Below are 21,328 nucleotides of genomic sequence, written 5' to 3'. Positions count from 1 at the left end.
CACAGAGCGGAGCGGGGCCCTTCGCGCGACGCGGGCGGGCGGCGGCTCCTCCTCACGCGCCCGCGGCGCTGGGGTTTTTCCACTCCCGCGGCGGGGGGCTCGCGCACCTGCCCCGGGCGCTGTGCTCCAGCCCGTGGTGCTGGGCGGGGATGCGGTGACCTAAGAGCGGGAGCCGGCACTTTGGTATTGCCGAAGCTCAAGTTTCTATGCGCGTATGCACGTGCTTTGAGGAGAGCCGAACGAGCGGCGGTGGCACGGGGCGGCTCCCCGCCTCTCATCGAGGGATCGCTCCGCTCCGTCGCCTCGCACGGCGCCAGCTCCTGCCCCGCGCCCACCTCCTCGGCCGTCACTTTTAGCACCTGCTCTCCTTGTAACAACGCGCAGGCCCCGTCTCTAATGTTAGCGTCCCATTTTCAGCCTACGCAGGCTTTTTTTCCCACCGGTTCTGCCCTCACCCCTTCGGCCCCCATTTTCGCCGCTCCTTTGTTTACAAGGCACCCACGCAGGGACTCTGCAGCCGCCACGAAGGCAGGCAGTTGCACACGGAAAGTTGGTACCGGAGGGGGACAAGCGGGGGGAAAACGCCTGCCCCGCTCCGTCACGGTGAGAGCCACACAGGAGAACAACGCAACCGGAGCCCTTAAAGCCAGTCGGCAGACAGGCTCCCGCAGCTCCGCGCACGCGCCGCCCGCCTCTTCCCCTCTTTTTCCTTCCCGGCGGAAGCGGGGCGCTGTGCGGATGGAGGATCGGCGCTATCGCTCGGCGTCGGGGGCGCCGCTGGCGCTGCGGTGCCGCCAGCATAGCGCTTCCTGCCGGGAGCTGGCCGTGCGCTGCCCCCGCCTGCAGCTCCGCTCGCTCAGCGCCGTCACCTCCGCCGTCTGGCTGGGGGCCTACGGGCTCTTCGTGCTCTGCCAGGTACCCTCGCCCCGCCCCGCTTGGCTCCTCGTGGGGACCCCGGCGGAGAAGGGCGGCGGGCGCCTCCAGGTGGGCCCTGCGCGTCGCTGCGCTCGGGTCCCGCAGGGCGCCTGCTGGGCCCTGCCGAGGCGACCGGGCTGCCCGCGGGCCCTGCCGGGCAAATGCGGGGCTGCCCGCGGATCCGAGCGAGCCGCGCCGTGCCCTGTCCTGCTGGTGCGGGGCGGGAGCTGCGGCCGCACTGCGGCTGTTGCGCTTCCGTTTTGGCCTCAGCGGTCTTTTCCGTGGAACGAAGGCAGGAAGGATAGCGGGAGTCAATTGGCAGTGGTTCGCTATGCGGTAGCTACTGCCCGCTGTCGTCCAACTCGGTTTTACATATGCTCCTGCGGCCCGCGTGTGGCTGCAGTCATTCCTTTCTGCCAGCAAACCGGGTGGATTTCAATGCCTGTAACTCATGGCTGCCTTTCCATGACAACAAACTGTGGGAAAAGCTCTGTTTCCATTCTCTTTGTATGTTGCCACGGCTTCTTTCTTATCACCTCACATGGTGATAGAGTCTATTGTGCGCTGCTTGCATGGCAGAGCTGTGCCGTACTGGTAAAGCCTTGCAGTTCTAGCCCTTAGGAAGTGTTAGGTTTAACTCGGGCTGATGAGTGTGTGGCCTGGTACTCTCTGAAACAGATCCCAAAAAGCAGCTATAGGTTGAAAGCCTTCAAGCTTCGTTACCAGGTCCTTCATTGATGCTGCTGATTTACTGAGAAAAGATGACTTGTGGAACATATATTTGTAAACTTATGTATTGTTTTATGTAGCAACAAGCCCAAGGTTGCAGCATGCAAAAAACAGTTTGTCCTCAGGTGAAGCACAGGAGGAAGCAGACATTCTCAAGCTTGATGTTTAAGGCAAGAAGAGAGGCAAAGTTTGAATGAATTTAGACTTCCCATGGTAAGAAGAAAACTTGAATCTCCTAAATAGGCCCAGGCCAGTGGTTTTTTGCTGAAAGATTTTTCTTTGAATCACCAAGCTTAGTTCAAGTAAACATTTAACAGCATTTCTCTATCCCTACAGATACCTGTATAATACACTGTCAATGATGTATACAGCTGCATTTGGATGGGATTTATCCAGTAACTTTACAAGGGAATACAGTGTTCTTGCTGATTTCATGTTCAGTTGTTCTTTCAGACCATCCTATGAAGGGTGATGTTTGGTGACTTAAATCCATCATGCACATATCAGCCAGCCTTTTGAATGAATGGACTCCACCTATGTAAAATCACCTTGTAAATGTAGCCATTATATTATGATTAACTGTTCAGTATTTACTTATATACTTACATACTTATACTCTACATTCAATTAATTTTAAGACTGGAGCCCTGTCTTTGCTTGGTTTGTGTTACAGAATAGTATGGTGCTTTCTGCCGCTATATTCCTCACGCTGATCGGCCTCATCATCTACCTGCACTTTGTGAAAATTGACCAGGAATCCCTACTGGTCATCGGCTCACTTGGCATTCAGGTGACTTCTTCTTACGCTTCAGGAAAGGAGAGCACAACCTTCATTGAGATGAGCCAAGTGAAGGATGTGGTTATCAATGAAGCCATCCATATGGTAATCATATCGTCTTTCTTGTACCCAGCTTTCTTGAGGGTGCGCTCATCACGCGTATTTTCACAGGAGTGGTTTGGCATAGCAATTGAATACAGCTGCATAAATACAAATATGTAGACTTGACTGTGCTCTGGAGTGACTGGGAGATGGCAGACGTACTGCACCAAGCTGCTTGCATCAAGGGGGGGGTTGAAAGCTGTAACTTCCACAGAAGGCTGTAACTTCCACAGAAGGCTGAAGCAGGTAGCTGTGATAGCTCTTTAAAGTGACACCCATAAATCCAACAGATTAATATATGTGAGTCTGAAGTCTTCTGCTAGACTTATCCAAAAGAGAGTTGTTTTGCCTAAAGAGCACTCTGGGAAGACATGGAGATTTGCATAGGTCTGTATAAAGTTTTCTAGCAAAAGGAAACAAAGGTTTCTCATTATATGCAAGGAGGCAGAAAAGCCTTTGCACTTGCTTGTCAGTTTTATGTAAGACTTGGTGAGCTGTGCCACCATCACTGTTGAGTTCAAACAGTTCCGGAGAACTGAGGTTGTACACAATGTCACTGACGTGTGTGAAATCATCACAGATGAAAACAAATTCTTAGTAAGTCTCCACAATCTTCAACATGGTCCAGCATTGTATAACTTCTTAGAAAGGCAAAACAGGTCATTAGTAAAATGGTCTGTATAAAAAAAAAATAAGAGAAAGGCATTGTCAGCAGGAATGTTTAAATCCTATGCTGCTTGTTGTTTTTTTCCTGTGTTTTTTGTTGTTATATGTTTAGTAATATCTTGAACTTCAGTAACTTGAGTAGATTTGGGTGAAGAATGGCTTTACAGAAGGGATGGGTTTTCTGAAAATCCGCCTGCAACCTTTTCAGTTCAAAATGAGAAGTTCATGGAGCAAAGCCATCCTGATATTTTTAAGGCTGAACGCAGGAAAAAAGAGAAAGGGACTGATTTCAAGCTGCTTTATTCATAACCTTGTAGCAAGAATTTTTACCCTCTTGAAACACTGATGTTTCTGCTGTTTTATCTTTAGAAAATCACAGAATCACAGAATTGTAGGGGTTGGATGTCACACATTTTGTTCAGCCCGGTGAGCTGAAGCAATTGCTCTTTCTGTGATGACTCCAGGCACTTTGATAGCATTTTCAAACTTCAATTATTTGTTCTGTTTGTCTTGTAGCAAAAAGTTATCTATTACCTGTGCATCCTCCTGTGCGACCCTCAGGATCCTCAGGGAGTGTCTGAGGTTGTGCCACTCTTTCAGGTGAGTGTGACTGAATAACGAGGCAGTGCAAAGCTGTGTTCTGTGTGTGTGTCAGATGCCTTGGCGTATCTTTGTTCCGCCACACGTGGGACAAAGGGTTACAGCTGCCTTTCTCCGACTGCACGTTCAAGTTGGATCTTACAGCAGTGTGCTGTGAGCAATACTCGGGTCTCACAGAATTAAGTACCAGGGAAGTTTTGTTTGTTGGTCCTCCATGCTGGAAATAGGGCGCTATGTAATTTTGAATCTGACCAGTAGATTGCATGAACTGGAAGTCTTTGGCTCACTGATGGTAATGAGGACTTGCACAGCTTTCTGTGTAATCTCTTGCTCAGTGTTACCTTTGTAATTGTATTGCCATAGTTGATTTATCTCTTGGCAATCTGTGCCAAAAAGATTTCATAAAAATCTCTTTGGCTTACAATGATAGCTTCCCCTACAGCCGCTGACAAAGATCACAGTACAAGCTGTGAGCAATTTGCTTAATGTGTAATAACTTGTTTGTTTTAGTCACACCCTGTCTATCTCATACCCTGCTTTACTCATACTCTGTCCTTTCTCTTCTCTCGCTAACCTGTTTTGGCTGTTCATAATCCTGTTTTGGGGATGGAATTTCTTTCTCTCTCTCTGTGTACTTCACTCAACAATACACTGATCCTTGAGTGTAAGGAAGGAGTACAGATGTACCTCATATTCTAGACTGCTGATGTCGTGTTTATCTTCCTCTCTGTTCACCGGCTGCTCATGAATATCAGTTTGTAGTCAAATGCAATTTATGACTGTATACAGTTAAGTCTTCAGCTAAATACTTAGAGGAATAAGTGCACTAATCCATAGATATTTACAACTGACTCAGTCCCAAAATTGTGAAGACATTTACTAACAGTAAAATAAATGAAGTATTTCATGTATGTCCAAGGAATTCACAATAAGTGTATTCCAGGCAGCTGCACTCAGGATTTGTGTTCCTTTCCAGCTTCCTGGCATTAGTGTGTTAGGTTTTTTTCCCTGTTTTTTTTTTTTCTTTTTTTTCCTCCTTAACTCAAGTCTGAACAGTGTTATTTCTTTGAAAATATCTTAATGTTGGCAGTGTTGATTCCACCAGCAAAGGATTAACAGAAAGAGCTGTGTCAGTTTGCAGTTTGTTACCTGCCAGTAATTCTCACTTTTAAAGTTACTTAGTTTTGAAGGAGCAGTAATTAGTAACTTTCTTGCATCTCCTTCAGTGGGTCTTTGCTCCTCTAAGGCATGTCAGCCCTCAGAAACACAACTTAACATGTCACTGCACCCAGGAGTACTTCTGTGCTGAGTTGACCTATTGTTCTCTTAAGCAATGGTTGCGAAGAAAGGCATTAAATGAACTTTACACAGTAATGCTGTGTTGAGATCTCAATAGTCATGGAGCCATAGGGATCCCAGAACTGGGAAACTTTCATCTTCCTGCTGATCCAGGTTAGGGATGATGAAGAATCATCATTCTCTGACTACCATTCCTCTATTAGTGTGAAATTAATTGATGTTTTCAGTTAACCTTCAGTTGTCCTCTTGTTGACAGTAATAGCTGTGGCTAAGGGCCAAGCATGTAAGCTTCTTGTTCTGAATGTCATTTTTTCAGAGTGGAGATCGTTGAGGGAATATTGTCTCACAGATAGGCTAATGGCTTGGAAGATGTGGATTTTCTTCTGTATTTTCACTGTACGTTGTGAGTTGAAAGGAGAGGATCTCTGATTTGCTGAGAGATTCAGGCTGACTGGAGAGTGGTGCTGTGTGTTTTAACCTGACAGCTCTGGGGACTGGTGCTTTTCATCCCTGAGCTGATGTGGCTGATTCTTTTGTCACAACTTACATTAAAAAGCTCCTGGAATTTGATGAATTCTAAATGAGCATGTAAAAAGGAAATCTATTCCCAGTTGAGTTAATGTGAGATAGTAACTAGAGATATCTTACTGTTGCATTCCTTATACGTGTATGCTTCTATCCATCAGCTTTGTGTCAGCTGTCTCCACATTCCTTTCTCTGTCCGACAAATCTCCTTTTTACAACTGGTTAACAGTGTGATTCTCTGTTGTTTGGCTTGACTTCTAGAGTTCCAAACCACGTCTGGACTGCTTGATAGAAGTGTACAAAAGTTGTCATGAAATCCTGAATCAGAGAAAAACAGCTTCACAACCAGATGGAGTAAAATAATAAATACTCAAGATGGATAACTTGCAGCAGGACTTGGAGAGACGTATGGAAAAGCAAGCAAATCTGACCTATGGCTCTTTAAAATTAAATGTTTAGAATGTGATGCAGTGGTAAGAATGACATTATAGATAACAGCCCCTACAGACTCACAGAGCTGTTATAGAAGATGTCAGCTGAAGTGCACAAGTGAACCTAGAAATTGACTGTTATGAAAAGCAGGTGAGCAACACTTATAAAAGAGTCAAACAGAAGAGGTTTTTCCATGCATCTATGGAAGAAGGTATTGGAAGGGGAGACAAAAATATGCAGCAGATGTTTATTCTTTCATGGATCCGAGATTTCTGACAAAAACAAATTGTAACCTTGGGAAGACAGAAAAAAAAACCCTTTTTTTACTCTTCTTTTTTTTTTTTTTTTTTTTTTTTAAGTTTCTTTGTAATCTTTTCTTGGAAGGAGTATCAAAACAAAGGTGGGCTGGCTCAGTAAGTTTTCCTGATCCAATGGGGAATTTCAGATAGAGAATGACAGAAAATGAGAATATACTGTTGCTTTGATTTATATTTATGGAATTAAGCATAGCAGAGGATACTTTAGTTTCTTCAGCAATCTGCTTGAAAAAAAGTCCCATGGTATGGGACCCTAGGGAGAAGAAGAGTCCAAGATTGACACTCAGGAATCATTTCCTCCAAGCACGTGAGTAGTCCATCCCAACAAGTAAAATGTCGAGCTAAAATGGCAGGAGGCCTGCATGAATGGGCAATTTATTCCTGGCAAAATTAAAATACCGAAAGGTAAAAGTGAGGACAGGTAGCCTGGGATCGATATAGAGACTGTCTCACCATGTGAGGTATGTGGTTGGGAAAGCCAAAGCCTATCTGCAATTGAATTTTTCTAGAAATGCTAAGGGCGACAGAAGGGCCTTCTGTGAGTACCTGAGTAACAAAAAGGCAAGGAAAATGTGAGGCCACCTCTGAATGGTGTAGAGGTGTGGTAACACCAAGACCTGAAAAAGAATGGGGTACTGAATGCCTTCATCGTTTCAGTCTTTACTAGAAAGACTAGACTTCAGGAATTCCAGGCTGCACATAGCAAGGGAAAGTTCTGGAGCAAGGAAGACCCTTGATGGAAGGTGATCAGGCTAGAAAATACTTAAGCAAACTGCATGTTTGTAAGTCCATGGAACCTGGTGGGATGCACCTACAAGTGCTGATGAATTTTGCTAATGACGCAATCTCAGAGGAATGGCTGATATGTCAGAGATGTGTGCTGCCAGCCAAAGGGACCCAGACAGGCTGGAGAGATGGGCATGCAGGAACCTCTTGTAGCTCAACAAATGGTCCTGGAGAGGAATTACTCCGTGCTGTTCCTTCCAGTACATGCTGGTTCTTTTTCAGAAAAGGACGTGGAGGTCACAGTGGACACCAAGTTGTAAAGGTGCCAGCTGTGTGTCCTTAGTACAAAAAGGCTAAGAGTGTCCTTGATTGCGTGGGAGATGCATTGCTAGCAGTTCAAGGGATGGGATCCCTCCCCCTTCCTCAGCACTGGTAGGACCACAGCTGAAGTGCTGCATCCATTTCTGGGCTCTCCAGTATGTGGGCATGTCAGGTGCTAGAATGGGCTGCCCAGGTAGGTGGTAGAATCACCGACTCTGGAGGTGCTCAAGGAACGTTTGGACGCTGTGCTGAGGGACGTGGTTTAGTGAGAACTATTGGTGATAGGTGGATTGTTGGACTGGATGATCTTGTGGGTCTTTTCCAACCTTGGTGATTCTGCGGACAGCGAGGGGCTGCTTACATTGGCGTGGAGCTGGAGCCTGAAGAAAGACTGGAAGAGCTAGGGCTTTAAGCCTAGAGAAAAGAGGGTTTGGGGGTAATCGTATATAAGTACCTAAAGGGAGGTTGTAAAGAAGATGGAGTCAAGCTTTCTGGGGGCTGGAGCAGAGCTCACTTCCAACCTCATTCAAAAGAGCCAAATCAATTACTATGAGAATATGAGAAAAATATGTTATAAATTAAAATTATAATAATGACTGTGTGAATAAAGTAAGTTAATGTGGAGAAGTTCTTCGTTGATTATTTAAAAGTTACTGTAACTTTTAACTGGTATTTTTCTGTTCTTTTTTTTTTTTTCCTCCATGATTTCTTATTAAATTAATTAAGGCAATTGAGATATTGGGAAAAGCAAAAGCTAAACTAGCAAGCTGGCAGAAGCCTTGGTCTCAATCTCCATACAACACTGTGCTGTTGTTTTGTACATTCCGTAGAATTAAGACATGGCAGCACATCAACATCATCAACATGTAATGTGGGGGTTTTTTTGTTTGTTTTTTTGCACTGTGCTGCAACATACAGGTTAACTCAATTGACAGGAGTACTCTGGCTGTTGAAGCGAAGGGCAGTGGCTTGGGGATGCACGGTGGCATTTGGGCAACCTTGTCTGGGTGTTCAGTTTCTTCTGTGGTTTCATTTCTCACAGATGCTTTAAATGATGGAGTTGGCTGGATTTTTAAGTCTGGTTCAGTTGCAATGCAAGTTGGTAGGTCTGCCTCTAAGGTTAAGGATGCTGTACCTGATGTTTGGTGGCAAGTCCAGGCAAAGCTGGGGTATTGGGGAAGAGGCAGAAATTGGCTGTTGACAGCAGAAGCAGGCTCCAGAGATGTGGCTGTGGTGGAGGTCCTTTGGCTGAACCTTGTGGCGCACTTAGAGCTGGGTACAGAGCTGCCTGTAGACCTGCTTGGGCAGGGTGTGTTTCTTCATGGGGATTAGAAATGATTGAGAACACTGAAGAGCATTTATAGCAGTGGGAAGATTTGCTGATCTGTGGGAAGAATGTGTCAGAGGAGAAGTTATCTCAGCAGAGTGGGCAGACTTGGACCTAACAGTTTGCTGGGAACTCTGGCTATGCTGTAAAAATGTCATAGAGTCTGGAGAATGTGAACTGAAGAAATGAAAGAGAAACTGTATCGCAGGAAGAAGTCTGGAAAATCTTTTTAGCTATCTTTGGGACGTCCCATGCATGTGGCATTGCACTTCAGTGATCTGCTCAAGCCAAGTTAAAAGACAGAATCAAAGAGTGGGAGACGGGGAGCTTTGCTCCAGGTATGTCTATGGAAACTAACAGTATTTGACCACATACATTTACTTGGAGTCTCCTTCTCTGGAGATGTTCAAGACCTGCCTGGATGCCTACCTGTGCTACCTGCTGTAGGGAACCTGCTTTGGCAGGGGGGTTGGACTCGATGATCTCTGGAGGTCCCTTCCAACCCCTACAATTCTGTGATTCTGTGATTCTGTGATTCAGGGTTATTCTGGCTTTTGAGATAAATAGTTTCTTTCACTCTGTGAAAACATACGAGTTCATTCAGGATAATTTCATTTTATTAAGATCAGAAATCTCACGTATCTCCAAGACAGCCTTTCACATACACACAGCAGTTAGGGAAACAAAGGCTGTTGTCTCATTCCATACTGTTGGAATTATCATCGCCAAAAGCATTGATTAAAATAAAAACTTCATCAAGGAATCATACAAAATAGGTATCTACATAGGGTTTTTTTTTTTTTTTAATTTGTTTGCTTTATTTTAAAATCAAGTAACCTATAAATAAGAGGTATATGTGCATCCATCAGAGTGGAGTGGTCTCTGAAATACTCAAGTATTAATATTTGGAAGAAGGAAAAGTCACATTTGCCATGTTTGTGAATTTAGAATGAATTTATGGCAGAAAACAATGAGCTTCATGACAGCTCTTGCTTATTAACATTTCTGCTTCCTGTTTCCCCAGTACAAGGATGTAGGTGTTAGCAGTGCAAGGTAAGCACAATCTCAGAACAGTGAACTGGAGACTTTCATGCCTTGAGCATCCTTATGACAGATGACGATGAGCGGAACTCATTTCGTTCTGAGGCAGCTTTGTTACTGGTGGGGCACAAGAAGCAGGCTGCCAAACAGACCTCCAGATCCTTACTAAGATCAGAGACAGAATGTGTACTTCTGATATATTTTCAATAGAGTGATCAGTAGTGTACAAGAAGATTACATAAAGAGACTAAAACAATACCTTAACATTATTGTTGACTCAGAAAACTACTTTTTCAATAAGTTCAAGGGGTGGATCTTAAATTCATGACAAGTGGGTACATTGCAGAGTGGACAAATCAGGTCTCTGTGTATATATAATCTCCTACTTCAAGTCTATTGTATAATTTCCACAGGCCTTTTTTTTTTTTTTTAGTGTTAAAAATATGCTGACAAGTGATTGATTAGAATGATTGTTGTCCCATGTAATTTTGATTTTTGGCTTTGTACACACAATAAGCTTGAAACAAAAACTTCTTGTAGTTTTTGCAGTACTTCTTGCAGTATCAGCTCCACCGTGTATTGGATATTTCAAGGTTGGTGACAGATACTAGGAAGTAAAAAAAAAAAAAACACTGGTATGGTTGGTTGATTCATTGCTGAATCACTTTAGTTTGTTATTGCTGAATTCTTTATGATGGTTGGATTCACACTGTTTTAATTTGAGAAAGCTGCCCATGGATGCATTATTATGAAGTTACTCAGGTACTTTTGAAAGGACTATTCTTCTTTACTTCTTAAAAGGTTTCTCAAAATAGCTTAACTCAAGCCAGATAGATATCGAGTTCTTAAGAATGTCTGGTTTTTTTGTTTTTTGTTTTGTTGAATTTTGCTTCCCAATCAGAACAAAGTCCCTTCGAAACCAGTCAGAAAAACACTCTTTAGGAAAATCTGAAGAACAGTGTTAGAGTATATGTTTGCTAACAACCTCCTCATTGAGACAGTAGCATGAAGAAAGGAGGAGATCTAAAGGAACAGCTTCTGTGAAGGACAGAGCTGGTTTGGGAAGGTCTGTTCCAGTTACTGAAAGACGTAAAAATTGAAAGGTTTGCTTGCCTTGTCTTCCTTTGTCTTTGTTTCACATCGTGAAACATGTAACAGTGATTAATGAAAAGAGTCTGTATGTGGTGGTGGGGCATGTGACACTTTCAGCCCTGCAGCAGGGATCTGGTGTTCATCAGTTGTATAGAGCAGCATCAAGTGTCAAAAGCCATCCATTCTACAGGAGCCAGGGCACTGTCTGACTCTGGTCCAATCCCAGCTGTTCTGAGTCCTCAACATGGAAGGACATCAGGTTTATTCTTCATAAAATTAAAGTTGAAAAGATTCTCACGTACCGCTGAATTCTTATTCTATACTCCCTATTCCAGGTCTTAAAAATCACCCCCGACATGGCATCAGAAGTCTTGTCAGTTCTGTTCCCATTCCCTTTCAACAGCTGTATCTCTTTTTCTTTCATGTCTGGGGCAGAGACTTGGAAAGTTTCTGTCTTTGAATTTTGGAATCAGTTTTAGGGAGGAATCAGTGCAGCTTCAGGAAAAAATAAATTATCTTTTTTGTGTTAATTAGTGGCAAAAATACAAAAAACTATCTTAGTCTCTTCAAAAGGGCTATCTTGATAGCAAGACTAGCAGCAGTGAATTTAAACACAGGTCAAAACTTTAATGCAATGGCTATTCATAACCAGAGCACAGAGCTGAAGCTATGTCTAAACTACCTGATCAAACTACATCATATTAATCTTTACACTCTGGAATAGCCTGCCAGTGTCTATCTAGTTTATGAGGAAGTGATATGCTGCTCCTTATGCAGGCAGTATTCACCAAGATGCATCCTTATACTTGGCTTGTGGCACAGTATCCAGAACCACCTGTCTTTAATTTTATTGAGACTGTGTGCTCAGTCCACTTCTGTCAAATTCAAGCTTACGCACCACTCAAACCTGCCTTGCAGAAGCTGCAGTCTGTTTCAGGTAAAGAGTGAGCGAGTCAGTGACTGATGTAAACAGAAGATTATTGGAAATAATGGGAATAATCCAAAGGGACTGATGAGGACAAGAGATCACAAGGAGTTCAAGAACTGGGCTGAGGTCCCAGCCGTAGGGTGCAGTGCAGTGATTTAAATGCAGGTGCAAAGCTGAAAATGGGAAGGATTAAAGAAAACGTTGCTTGTAAACAAAGCTGTAAGCTTGGGAGATGGAAGAATACTTGCAGCAAAAAGAACCAGAGCCCGCATGAAAACAAGGTGTGTAACTGGCAGAATTGTAGCAGTCTGCAATTTGGTACAGAGCAGTGGGGAAAGCAACAGCACACTGCAACCCCACAAATAAAAAATTCCCAAATCGGAATGAGCCCTCAGAGCAGGGTGGGCCCCTTAGTGCTTCGGGGCATGGAAGGGAAAAAACAGCGACTTTCAGTCTCCCAGAGCCTGCTGGCAGGTGGTGTGCTTCGAGAGGGCTGTGCGGAGGGTAGGAGCGGAGTTGTCAACCGGGAGTTAATGTAGGTGGCAATAAGAAGTGTTGCTTCAACAATCTGGGGGAGAAAAAGAAAATGATTAACTGTAAGTCAAGGAGAGGGAAAAGTGCCCTTTGAATTTATTTATTTTTTTTTTTTTAAGAACCTATTGACCACATAACATTTGCAAAAGATTTCTTTCTCACATAGAGTTGTTAAGTTCTGAATTGAAGGACTGTCTGTAAGAGGTAGAACAAGTCTCTCAATTAAATGAAACAATTTACACGGAACTTCTTGACTATACATAGCTAGTGCAGCAGCCAGAAGTACCAGACCCAGGGCTTGTTCAAAATGCCTGGCTTAGGTACTGCCAGCTGGAAAGATACTCACTGTTCATTTTGTAATTACCTTTGGAATTGCCATTGTGAAAAGGAGTTTTTCTGTGCTGTTTTTTCCAGAACTCCTTTCTTTTATTTGATTGACTACAATCATGAAGTCGTCTCGACAGCCTCCAAAGGTCAACACAGAAGAGTATGTGTAAGAGAATTTCAGGTGCTGCAGACAACAGAGAGATGAAGAGACAACTTCTGTAAAAGACAAAATGGCCACCTCAAACTAGTGTGTTTGCTATTTACTGCAAGCAGTAATAGGCAATTGGCTGTACAGATAACAGCTGGTAGAGAAATCTCAAAAGAGAATTGCATTCGTAGGATTTTTCTAGCTTGCTCCATGCCCTGATGCTTCAGAGCTAAGGTGCAAACTTTGTTAACTGGATGGTAGTAATAAAGCACATAGCACTTAGATCTTGCAAGGTGCCTGTACTTGTTTGTTGCCCATCATCAAGGCAGTTAGCTGTTACATGAAACTTTACCTTACACAGAAGCTGTAATTTTCCTTTGTTTATGTAGCTCTAAAACATAGCCCTCACTTCTTCATCTCTGACTTCTACAAATTAACTTCTGGATCCATTTGAAGTTAAACACAAACTTCTACTGACTTTAAGTAGATTCAAGGGAGGTCTTCCTGTGGGAGATGTTTGTTTTTTTTTTAAACAGTGTTCCTCACCATACCATAGTGTTATAATCCAGTACGCTGATACCATCTTCATTCACAGCTATCCAGACTGGACAGTCTTCTAATGAGGAAGGCAAAATAGGCTAGAGAAAAACAAAATTTGATTTGAGTCATTTCTTGAATACTGTAAATAGGCAGTTTCTGATACAAAACTTGAGTTTTAAGGATAAAGTGGAGGTGAAAGAATCCTCTAGACTTACTGATCTAACCTGATTTGACTTTTAAGAGATTTTTTTCAAAATCTGGAAAAATATTTTCAGATTGACATAGAATTTGGGAGACTAGCTGAACATGAGATGGAATTGAATCTCAAAATCTTTCTTATTGTTGCATCAGTGTAGTTAAAAGTGAGGATGATGCTGGGACAATGACAGAATGGTAGTTCCACTCTGTTCTGGTTCTTGCACTGCTGCCTTCCATCAAGCAGTAAAGCCCATTGGCTTCAATAGTAGTAACGCTCAGAGCCATCATATCAATGCAGTTTTCTTTCTTACTGATTTTGGCAAATGTGTCAATTATCTGTTCTGTCTAATAACATGTATCTTTTCTGGAAATTTACTGGTGTATGGCTGTTAACTACTGAAAAGTTACATAATATGGTAGTTATCAGAAATACCAACGTTATTTAACCCATTCTGCATTCTTATTCTACACTCTCAAGTAACCTTAAATACCAATAATATTTCTGCTCTAATGCTGAAAGTGGAAAACATGATCTTTATTTTAAAAAATAAATTTTTGCGTATTTACTTGGATTCTCTTTTCATCATTAGATGTAACTATCACAACTTTCTCTTCAAAGTAAGAGACATTAACCATGGGCAAGACACTCTCAGACTTTCAATGGAGCAGAGTTCTGTTGGGTTGGAGAGGATGGTTAATGCCAAAACAAGACTTCTCAGCATGACTGTGTTAGGACATTAGTTATGGCAAGGGTAATAGGTACAGAGCTCAACTCTTGGCTGGGCTGAGGAATGGTACAAGCTTCTGGAAGAACTATTCCCACCTATGATTTTTTGCTCTCCTGCCAATGCCCACGGGCTGGCAGATTAGCCAATATATGCTTAATTTTTTACATTTCTGCTACAGGACATTATCATTGCTTGCCTGTCCCATGTGGCAAGAAAAGCAGCCTGCTCTTGGATAGAGAGCAGGACTGAAATACTCACACTTTAGCTAGCATCAGCTGCATGGTGTGATTTATGGGGGACTCTTCCTTTTTTCCACATGGGGGTATGTAAAGAGTACTCGTTAAGCTATTATTGCAGCTTTATGACCAAGAAAATGCCTTTGGTAAAAGCTGTGGTAAGGATTCAGAGGTAGTATTTTGTATTGTGTTGAAAGGATAGTCAGAGAAGTTTCAATGTCTTATTTAGTGAACGCTAGCAACCCCTAGTGTCTAGAATATATGTCTGCCTTCTTTCTGAACAAATGTGGCACTAGAACTGTTCAGAACAGAGCACTGTTTGTTTTTTCCACTTCCTGTAGGAGCATTTTCAATCTTTCAAGGGTTAACAGAAAATAGATATGGCTCTGCTCATAGACTTCATTCTTAGGAGGAAAAAAAGGTGCACTCCTGTTACCTTAGCAGTAAATAGTTTGCTTCCAAAGAGAGGCCATTTGCGGGCCACTGTCAAATAAATTCGAACACATTCCGGTGGAGAGCATCCCTGCAGCACCATCCACTTTGTTGCCAGCCTGTCAGCCAGTTGCCTTTCAGAGTCCAAGAAAAAAGACAGCACTATTTAATAAAGTCTTTCAAGGGAACATGAGTAAAATTATACTAATAACTAAACCTACTTCTCATTCCAAAGGGCTGCTCTATACAAGCATTGTGGACAAGGCCGTTAGCACTGTTGCTTAGGGTGTGTTGTACAAACTGAGTTTATTTTAGCAGTTTCTCTACTTCGCCAGTTATTTTGCTACTAGTTATACTGTAATATCCAGGAATCCCAGTTGCATGCTGGTTGTTCATTGGTGTATGTACTCAACAACTCCAACAGCAAACATTTGGGCAGCTGTTGCAGTAAAATCCTGCCCAGCTTCACATTCAATTATACTCTCACCTTCATCTTAACCTGTCTATAGTGTGCTCTAGATGCTCTGACAACACACTTCTGCTCCCTCTTGATTTGCCTCTCCTAGGTAACTTAGTTCCACCTTTGCATCCCTAAGTATGTATTCACAAATAGAATTCATCCTAGGCTTAAACTTCTTAACTTGGGGAAAGTTAGTCTATGATTTGGCTGTTTTTATATGAGTTAACTACTGTTCTTTTTTTAAAGGAATCTTTTTTATGATTCTGGTGTTCTGTTTAAGCTTCTACATTGAAATAAGCTTGACAGGGCTCCTTTAAACTTCTTAAGTATGAAGAGGGCAAATGTAGCAAATTGTGTTAAGAGAACAAACAACTTACTTGAGCTGTTCATGAGCAATATTTTTCTTGTAGTGTTTGGGGTAGAATTTATCCAAGACCTGATGGAGAAGGTGTTGCATTTTGGAGTGTGATGTTCCCCCAGGACTTGAAGATGCTGTCCGATCCAAATCCCCATATTCTACCTGTATGGGAACAGTTAGGTCATGGCCTGAACCAGTGATAGAGCACCTGGTGAAGGGGCACAGCCAGCCCTGAGAGCACAGGTGGAAGCAATTCACCTGTGCAGCCAGAACCTCCCTCACCTCATATAAGGGCTGGCAGCCACCAGGGAACCATTTTTTCCTTTGGAGTATTCAGCAGGCCCTGATCTTTGGAAAGAGGTAAGTTCCTCTTTTATTACTAGCTCGTGACCTCTGCTTTTCTTGGGTGATCCAAAATCGGTTTAAGAGTAACTGTATCTGTTACTGCCTATCCATTCACCACTTAAAATAATGTTGGGGTTTGTAGCGTAACACAGTGATGAGGTTTTTTAGTGTAATAGAATGTTGCAGGGATTCCCATACTGATATCTGCTGTGTTTACTAGTCCTGCAAAACAGCACCATCAGGATGGGGAATTTTTGTCTGTAGCATTTACTACAATAAGCGTACAATAAAACAGCAATAGGGGACATGACTGCTCAAGGAATTCTTTGTTGCTCTGAAAAAAAAACCAAAGCAACATCTGGACCAGCACCTGTATGAGGATGCTTCTGCCTAACTGCTAAACTTTTGAGTTTTGTTTTCAACTGGCCAATTAAAACAGCAGCCTGTTGGTAAATAGGATGGATAGTGTTTCCAAGCTTCTTCACCTCAGTTTACGTTGCTTTAGCAAATGCAACAGTTTCAGCTTAAGGAGAAATGGTTATCCTGTTCATCATGCCCACAACTCGTGCTTTGTGTTTTATGTGGTAAAATGCTAAATGTAAGCCTGGAGTTTTAATGAAGAATCCTGAAAAATGCTGTTTCTGAGTGCAATGGTGAAAGCTTTTACTGTTAGGAAGACTTTTTCGTAGAGGTAATATTTCAATATCCCCAGTATGGCCATAATCAAAGCACTTTGGGGGACAGTCCAGCCTCACTGTGTTTTGTAGTATTTTTTTGCAGAATGAAAGGAGACTTTGTCCTGTAGTAAATTTCCCTACAGCAAAAGCTGATCTGTCAGTATAGGTTTGCTGGTGCAATGAGTCTGGTGCAGTACACCTCAGAATACATATTTAATAAGAAATATCACTTTTGGCGCAAAATATAGCTGCTTCCTCAAGATGTTCAGTGTACAGGTGTACTCCCTAGAGGACAAAAACAAGGATTTCTGTCCACATTTATGCTCACCTGAGCCATCAGAGCAACCATTTCCAGAGCTAATTCTTTATTAACTGGGAACCTTCCACTGGCTATTTCATTGCTGACTTGGAAGGCCAGCAGCAGCCGCTCCCGGTCTGTCTCACCCTTGGCTTGGCTCCGAAAATACAGCCTAAAATATAGAAGATTGTAAAGGTAAAAGCATGTGGTGAATTTTAGTCAAGGTGAGTAAAAATGAGCGTTTTGTTTGTTTTTGGTCTAAAGTGACTTTTGTGTATTAGAGGGTGATTAGAGAAAAGTTCAGAAGCTAAGGTGTTTCCCTTATGATGAATATTTAGGCTAGGAGGCTCAAATCATGTTGTCTACTTTGGCAGCTATTTGAATTCTGTGAGCCAACCAAGTCAAGATAGCAAAGCATTATTATACACAGGTAGACAAGCATCATTCCTATTAACCATTGAGGCAAAACTTAAGAGATGTCATTCTCTGCTTACCACAGATTACAGAGTTAGAGTTTTCTCTGCTGTAAGGCAAGAACTGTGTGACCTTCTACATGCCAGCCTTGAAGACTTGTTACATTTGCCAACTTTGTTTAGACTGCTTACATTGAAATTGTTATTGAAAATTCTTCAGTTTGCTTCAGCAGGAAATAAGAAACCCAATTATCAGACATTACTGCAAAAATGAAAGAAGCATTCTTGTGATACTACTAAGAAGCTTTGACTTATTCTTTTTACACTTAATTTCTTTGACCTGGTACAGCAATATGACTAATGGGGGTTGAAGATACAAGTATGGGGAATGCTTTCTAGAACGATTCCTCATATGAGCTGTAAATAGGCATGCATCATCTAACTCAAATACTAATACTAATTTACAGCAATGACTGTATATTCCACAATACCACACAAGATATTCATTCCAGTGGATCACTGTATCAATTTTTATGACAATTTAAGACAACACCATTAGGACCATAGTGGCCTTACATGTCTTATGGTCCTTCAGTTTTGGAACAGTCCAACCTTGGAAAGACCTTATCAAAATACCCTTTCTACCCAGTCTAGCCACATTCCAGTCTTAACAAAATAATACTGCAAAGAGTTACTCCTTAAAAAAAATACTTCTTGGTCAAAAGTAATAACTTCTGCTTCTATTACTGTTAAGCCAGCTAATACAGTTCCCAGAAATGTATTTCCATCATTATAGTCACCAAAATCTTTGTGTTCAATACAAAACTTTGACTTCTCTAATTTAGGTGAGGCTTAATTTCCCTGAAAATGGAATTAATGTGCAGAAGGTCATTACTTGTTCCTATCCACAGATTTCTATTCATTTTAATTCAGAATTCCTCTCTTTGTTATAAATGATGAACTTGTTCCAGTTTTGTTTTGATCTGTGTTTCATAGTTTTCTTCTCTATCTTTCATCATCTAGCTTTTAACATTTGTCTTTATGAAGTCTGGGCATTGCTACTACATGTCTTCCCTACAGTCCCTGCCATGTATAATGTTGTTCTTGTATGCTTTTCAACTTCATGATTCCTCACTTAATTGCAAGTTTCATTTATAGTGGTGATATTTCTCCCCCAGGTTTCTCATCCTCTCACCTAATGTTATTTAATTACATTTTAGGATCTAGGCAAACAAAATTTTGCCAAGTGTGTTTTTTTTGTATTATAGCTAGTTCTTTAACCCATTTTAAGGCTATCTCACCATTGCAAAGTGTTTTTAGATTTACTCCTAGATTGTGTACTCTTTTGTACATGCATACTGCACACATACAAAAGGAATTGCATCACATGTAGGAGTTGACATCGTATTTGCTAAAATAGCTTTGGTGTTAACAGTATTGTACTTCACTGGCTTTCTGCACAAATACAGGCATTCTAGAAATGTTTAATTAACAAGAGGCCGACCTCTTGTGAGGCCAACCAAGAAAACACAGTACCTGCTCTTATAGGTCAATTTCACGATTCTTGTGCCACCTTCATATTTACCAGGATGCAATTCTTTTAAGGCTTGTTCCCATTTAGAAATGACGTCACAGATCTTTTAAAGATATTAAGGAGAGAGAAAAGACAAACGTGAAGCGTATAGTCAAGGCTTGATGGGAAAGTAGGGGGGGAAAAAGTGCTATGGAACACAGATTATACAGAAATAGACGGGATCATTATAAAGACAGCCAAAAGTGATAAATTGATTCCTTTTTCTATTACATAGTATGTTGAAAAAATAAAATAGTTGCAACTAAAAACTGCGTCTCTGAATCTGCAGAGGGACACTTATAAGTGAATTCTGGCCTAGTATCAGGCTGTTATGTCTACGTTAGCAAGTTATGTAGCTCGGGGAATGGATGTACACAACAATGTGCTATTGTTAAGACTTTAAACCCACACTATGGTGTTTTCCTCTGCACTAACTTTAGTTTGGTCAAAAGACTTGGAAGTCCACTAGATTGGATCACATTTTTCATCTTGTTTCATGTGAAAAGAATCCAGTTCCTGCTAAGATAGCTTCACAATGTGAACCAAAGCATAGTTCATAGGAAAGATTGGTAGGATTGCTTCCAAAGTGCATTCCTGAGCTTACCAAAAGCTGTAATGTATTTTCTGAATGGCAGTCACGTGCATGGTTGGCTAAACCACAGCCCTGTGAATGTTCAAACTCTGGGAACATTTGGATCTAGATTCCAGCTTCATACCTCACATATATTCTTAATAACAACACGGTTAACTATTTTGGTTCAGTTCAGATTCCAGTCCTTTCACAAGTGGTCTAATAAAGGTCCCTAAGTTCTCTTTTGATAGCATTCCAGTAAAAGGAATGTGAACATAAGAAACCATGTGAAATACATAACCAGATACTCCTATCTTCTCTTAAGAAGGTATTGAAGTTGCCTTGGTCACTAAGTAATAACTTGTTAATAAGGACTAAGAGCAATGCCTTTGGTTGTCTCAGTCTCCTTCTCTTAGTCTAATGCTTTATCTCTCTGAACAGCGATTTGATTTCCAGCAAAGCTTCAGATTATCTGATCTGCATCAGACCAGAAAGCAAAGTTTATTATTTGGCACTGTGTGGAAGTTTCCTTTTTAAATTGTCAAATTTAAAGTTATTGGCCTCTACTCCCTATCTTGGAAGTAGATGCCTATATTGGCGTCTACTTGCCCAAGTGAAATTTTACACTGTGTGAGTGAATTTTCATATTCCTTACAGATGTCAGGGGTTCTTTGAAGTTGTCACTGCCACCAGATCCTCCATCAGTACTGCATAGCAAATTTCTCTCATAAGTTAATACAAAAATTTGATGTCTTTCATTCATAGCCACTAGTCTACACAATTCAGGTAGCTGTCCAGCTGCAGCGTGAGTAAAATCTGTATGAAAGATGTGTAAGTTAATACTTGAACTGTTTTCCCTTGGTCTAGGCACTCCTCTCTTAAAGTGAAGGTTTGCTCAGCAGAGCTTTCTTCTCCTAAGAATACTCCTCAAGCAAAGTTATCTGGAGGAAGCAAAGAGAGAGATACTTCATAATCCAATATTTAAGATTTGTATAAGCATGCCATGAAAATCACAGCCTAATCTAAATTTGTCTCCACTGGGAGTATTATACTTGATGTTAGTTATGATATCATGTCAGCTAACTCAATCTTGTTTTAATTCTGTAATTGAGACAAACTAAACTTTAGTATGAGCTAAAATCTGTCTTAAAGCCTTTTTTTAACCAATTTATCACCCACCAAAACAATGTGCTTTGTCTTAACTCAGTAGCTTTGATGATATATTAATATTTAATCTCTGAATACTAATCAAGGGAGGCAAGATCCACATGTATTTGATCTTCTTGCATTAAGAAAAATTTATTAGCCAATTAGCAGCTCTACAAAGATGTATGCTAGACAGATGTAGCAGAGGGGGGAAAAGAATTACCTTCATGTTGCCCTGCAGACAGTGTTCCAAATCCCTGCCAGAAGGATCATCTGTGAACAGAGAAAACCCCATGTGGGATGGTTTCCGCATTCCTGTCTCCTGGTTCAACCGGTGGATGAATTCATCAACTGTTGAGGAACCATCAAAACCTACAACCTGTGATGCAATAGGAGCTAATTTAGTATAACTTTCAAAAAGGATGATGCTGAGTATCACAACTAATGAAACCTAATTTTCTACAGATCAGTGTATCATGATTGATTGTGAGCTGCAGTGATTGCATTTATATTATCTGCCTTAACACTGCATTCTTTCTCAGACTG

General features: G+C 41.6%; 2 protein-coding genes across 9 annotated transcripts in view; one reads left to right on the top strand and one right to left on the bottom strand.

Annotated features, from left to right (window-relative positions):
* The first annotated feature begins 30 nt into the window (after positions 1-30).
* On the top strand, positions 31-8,039 carry PIGH (phosphatidylinositol glycan anchor biosynthesis class H). The gene is made up of 4 exons (XM_048948112.1): positions 31-915; positions 2,318-2,527; positions 3,707-3,790; positions 5,876-8,039. The coding sequence occupies exons 1-4, from the start codon at positions 397-399 to the stop codon at positions 5,975-5,977; spliced, it is 915 nt and encodes a 304-aa protein (XP_048804069.1). The 5' UTR covers positions 31-396; the 3' UTR covers positions 5,978-8,039.
* Positions 8,040-9,503: 1,464 nt separating this feature from the next.
* Positions 9,504-21,328, bottom strand: part of PLEKHH1 (pleckstrin homology, MyTH4 and FERM domain containing H1) — a 56,493-nt gene continuing 44,668 nt past the window's right edge. For 7 of the 8 annotated variants that reach the window (XM_048948109.1, XM_048948106.1, XM_048948105.1 and 4 more), the window contains 8 exons: positions 21,006-21,161; positions 19,029-19,129; positions 17,110-17,251; positions 15,779-15,921; positions 14,946-15,075; positions 13,359-13,445; positions 12,697-12,843; positions 9,504-12,366 (listed from right to left, as the gene is read on the bottom strand). In XM_048948109.1, the coding sequence (XP_048804066.1) occupies positions 12,190-12,366; positions 12,697-12,843; positions 13,359-13,445; positions 14,946-15,075; positions 15,779-15,921; positions 17,110-17,251; positions 19,029-19,129; positions 21,006-21,161 (1,083 nt within the window). In that variant the 3' untranslated portion in view covers positions 9,504-12,189. Of the gene's footprint in view, positions 12,367-12,696; positions 12,844-13,353; positions 13,446-14,945; positions 15,076-15,778; positions 15,922-17,109; positions 17,252-19,028; positions 19,130-21,005; positions 21,162-21,328 lie in introns of those variants that run through there. The other variant, XM_048948111.1, reaches the window with a different exon arrangement.

Source organism: Lagopus muta, chromosome 6 (genome assembly GCF_023343835.1).
Source record: "Lagopus muta isolate bLagMut1 chromosome 6, bLagMut1 primary, whole genome shotgun sequence".
Classification (NCBI taxonomy): domain Eukaryota; kingdom Metazoa; phylum Chordata; class Aves; order Galliformes; family Phasianidae; genus Lagopus; species Lagopus muta.
Note: the sequence above shows the minus strand (reverse complement) of the source record. Positions and strands in the feature narration are given on the sequence as shown.

Excerpts from the sequence above, each read along its gene's own strand:
- PIGH (XM_048948112.1), top strand. The coding sequence starts at position 397 with ATGTTAGCGTCCCATTTTCAGCCTACGCAGGCTTTTTTTCCCACCGGT. Across the intron at positions 916-2,317 it reads GGCTCTTCGTGCTCTGCCAG|AATAGTATGGTGCTTTCTGC; the intron begins GTACCCTCGCCC and ends TTTGTGTTACAG. Across the intron at positions 3,791-5,875 it reads AGGTTGTGCCACTCTTTCAG|AGTTCCAAACCACGTCTGGA; the intron begins GTGAGTGTGACT and ends CTTGACTTCTAG.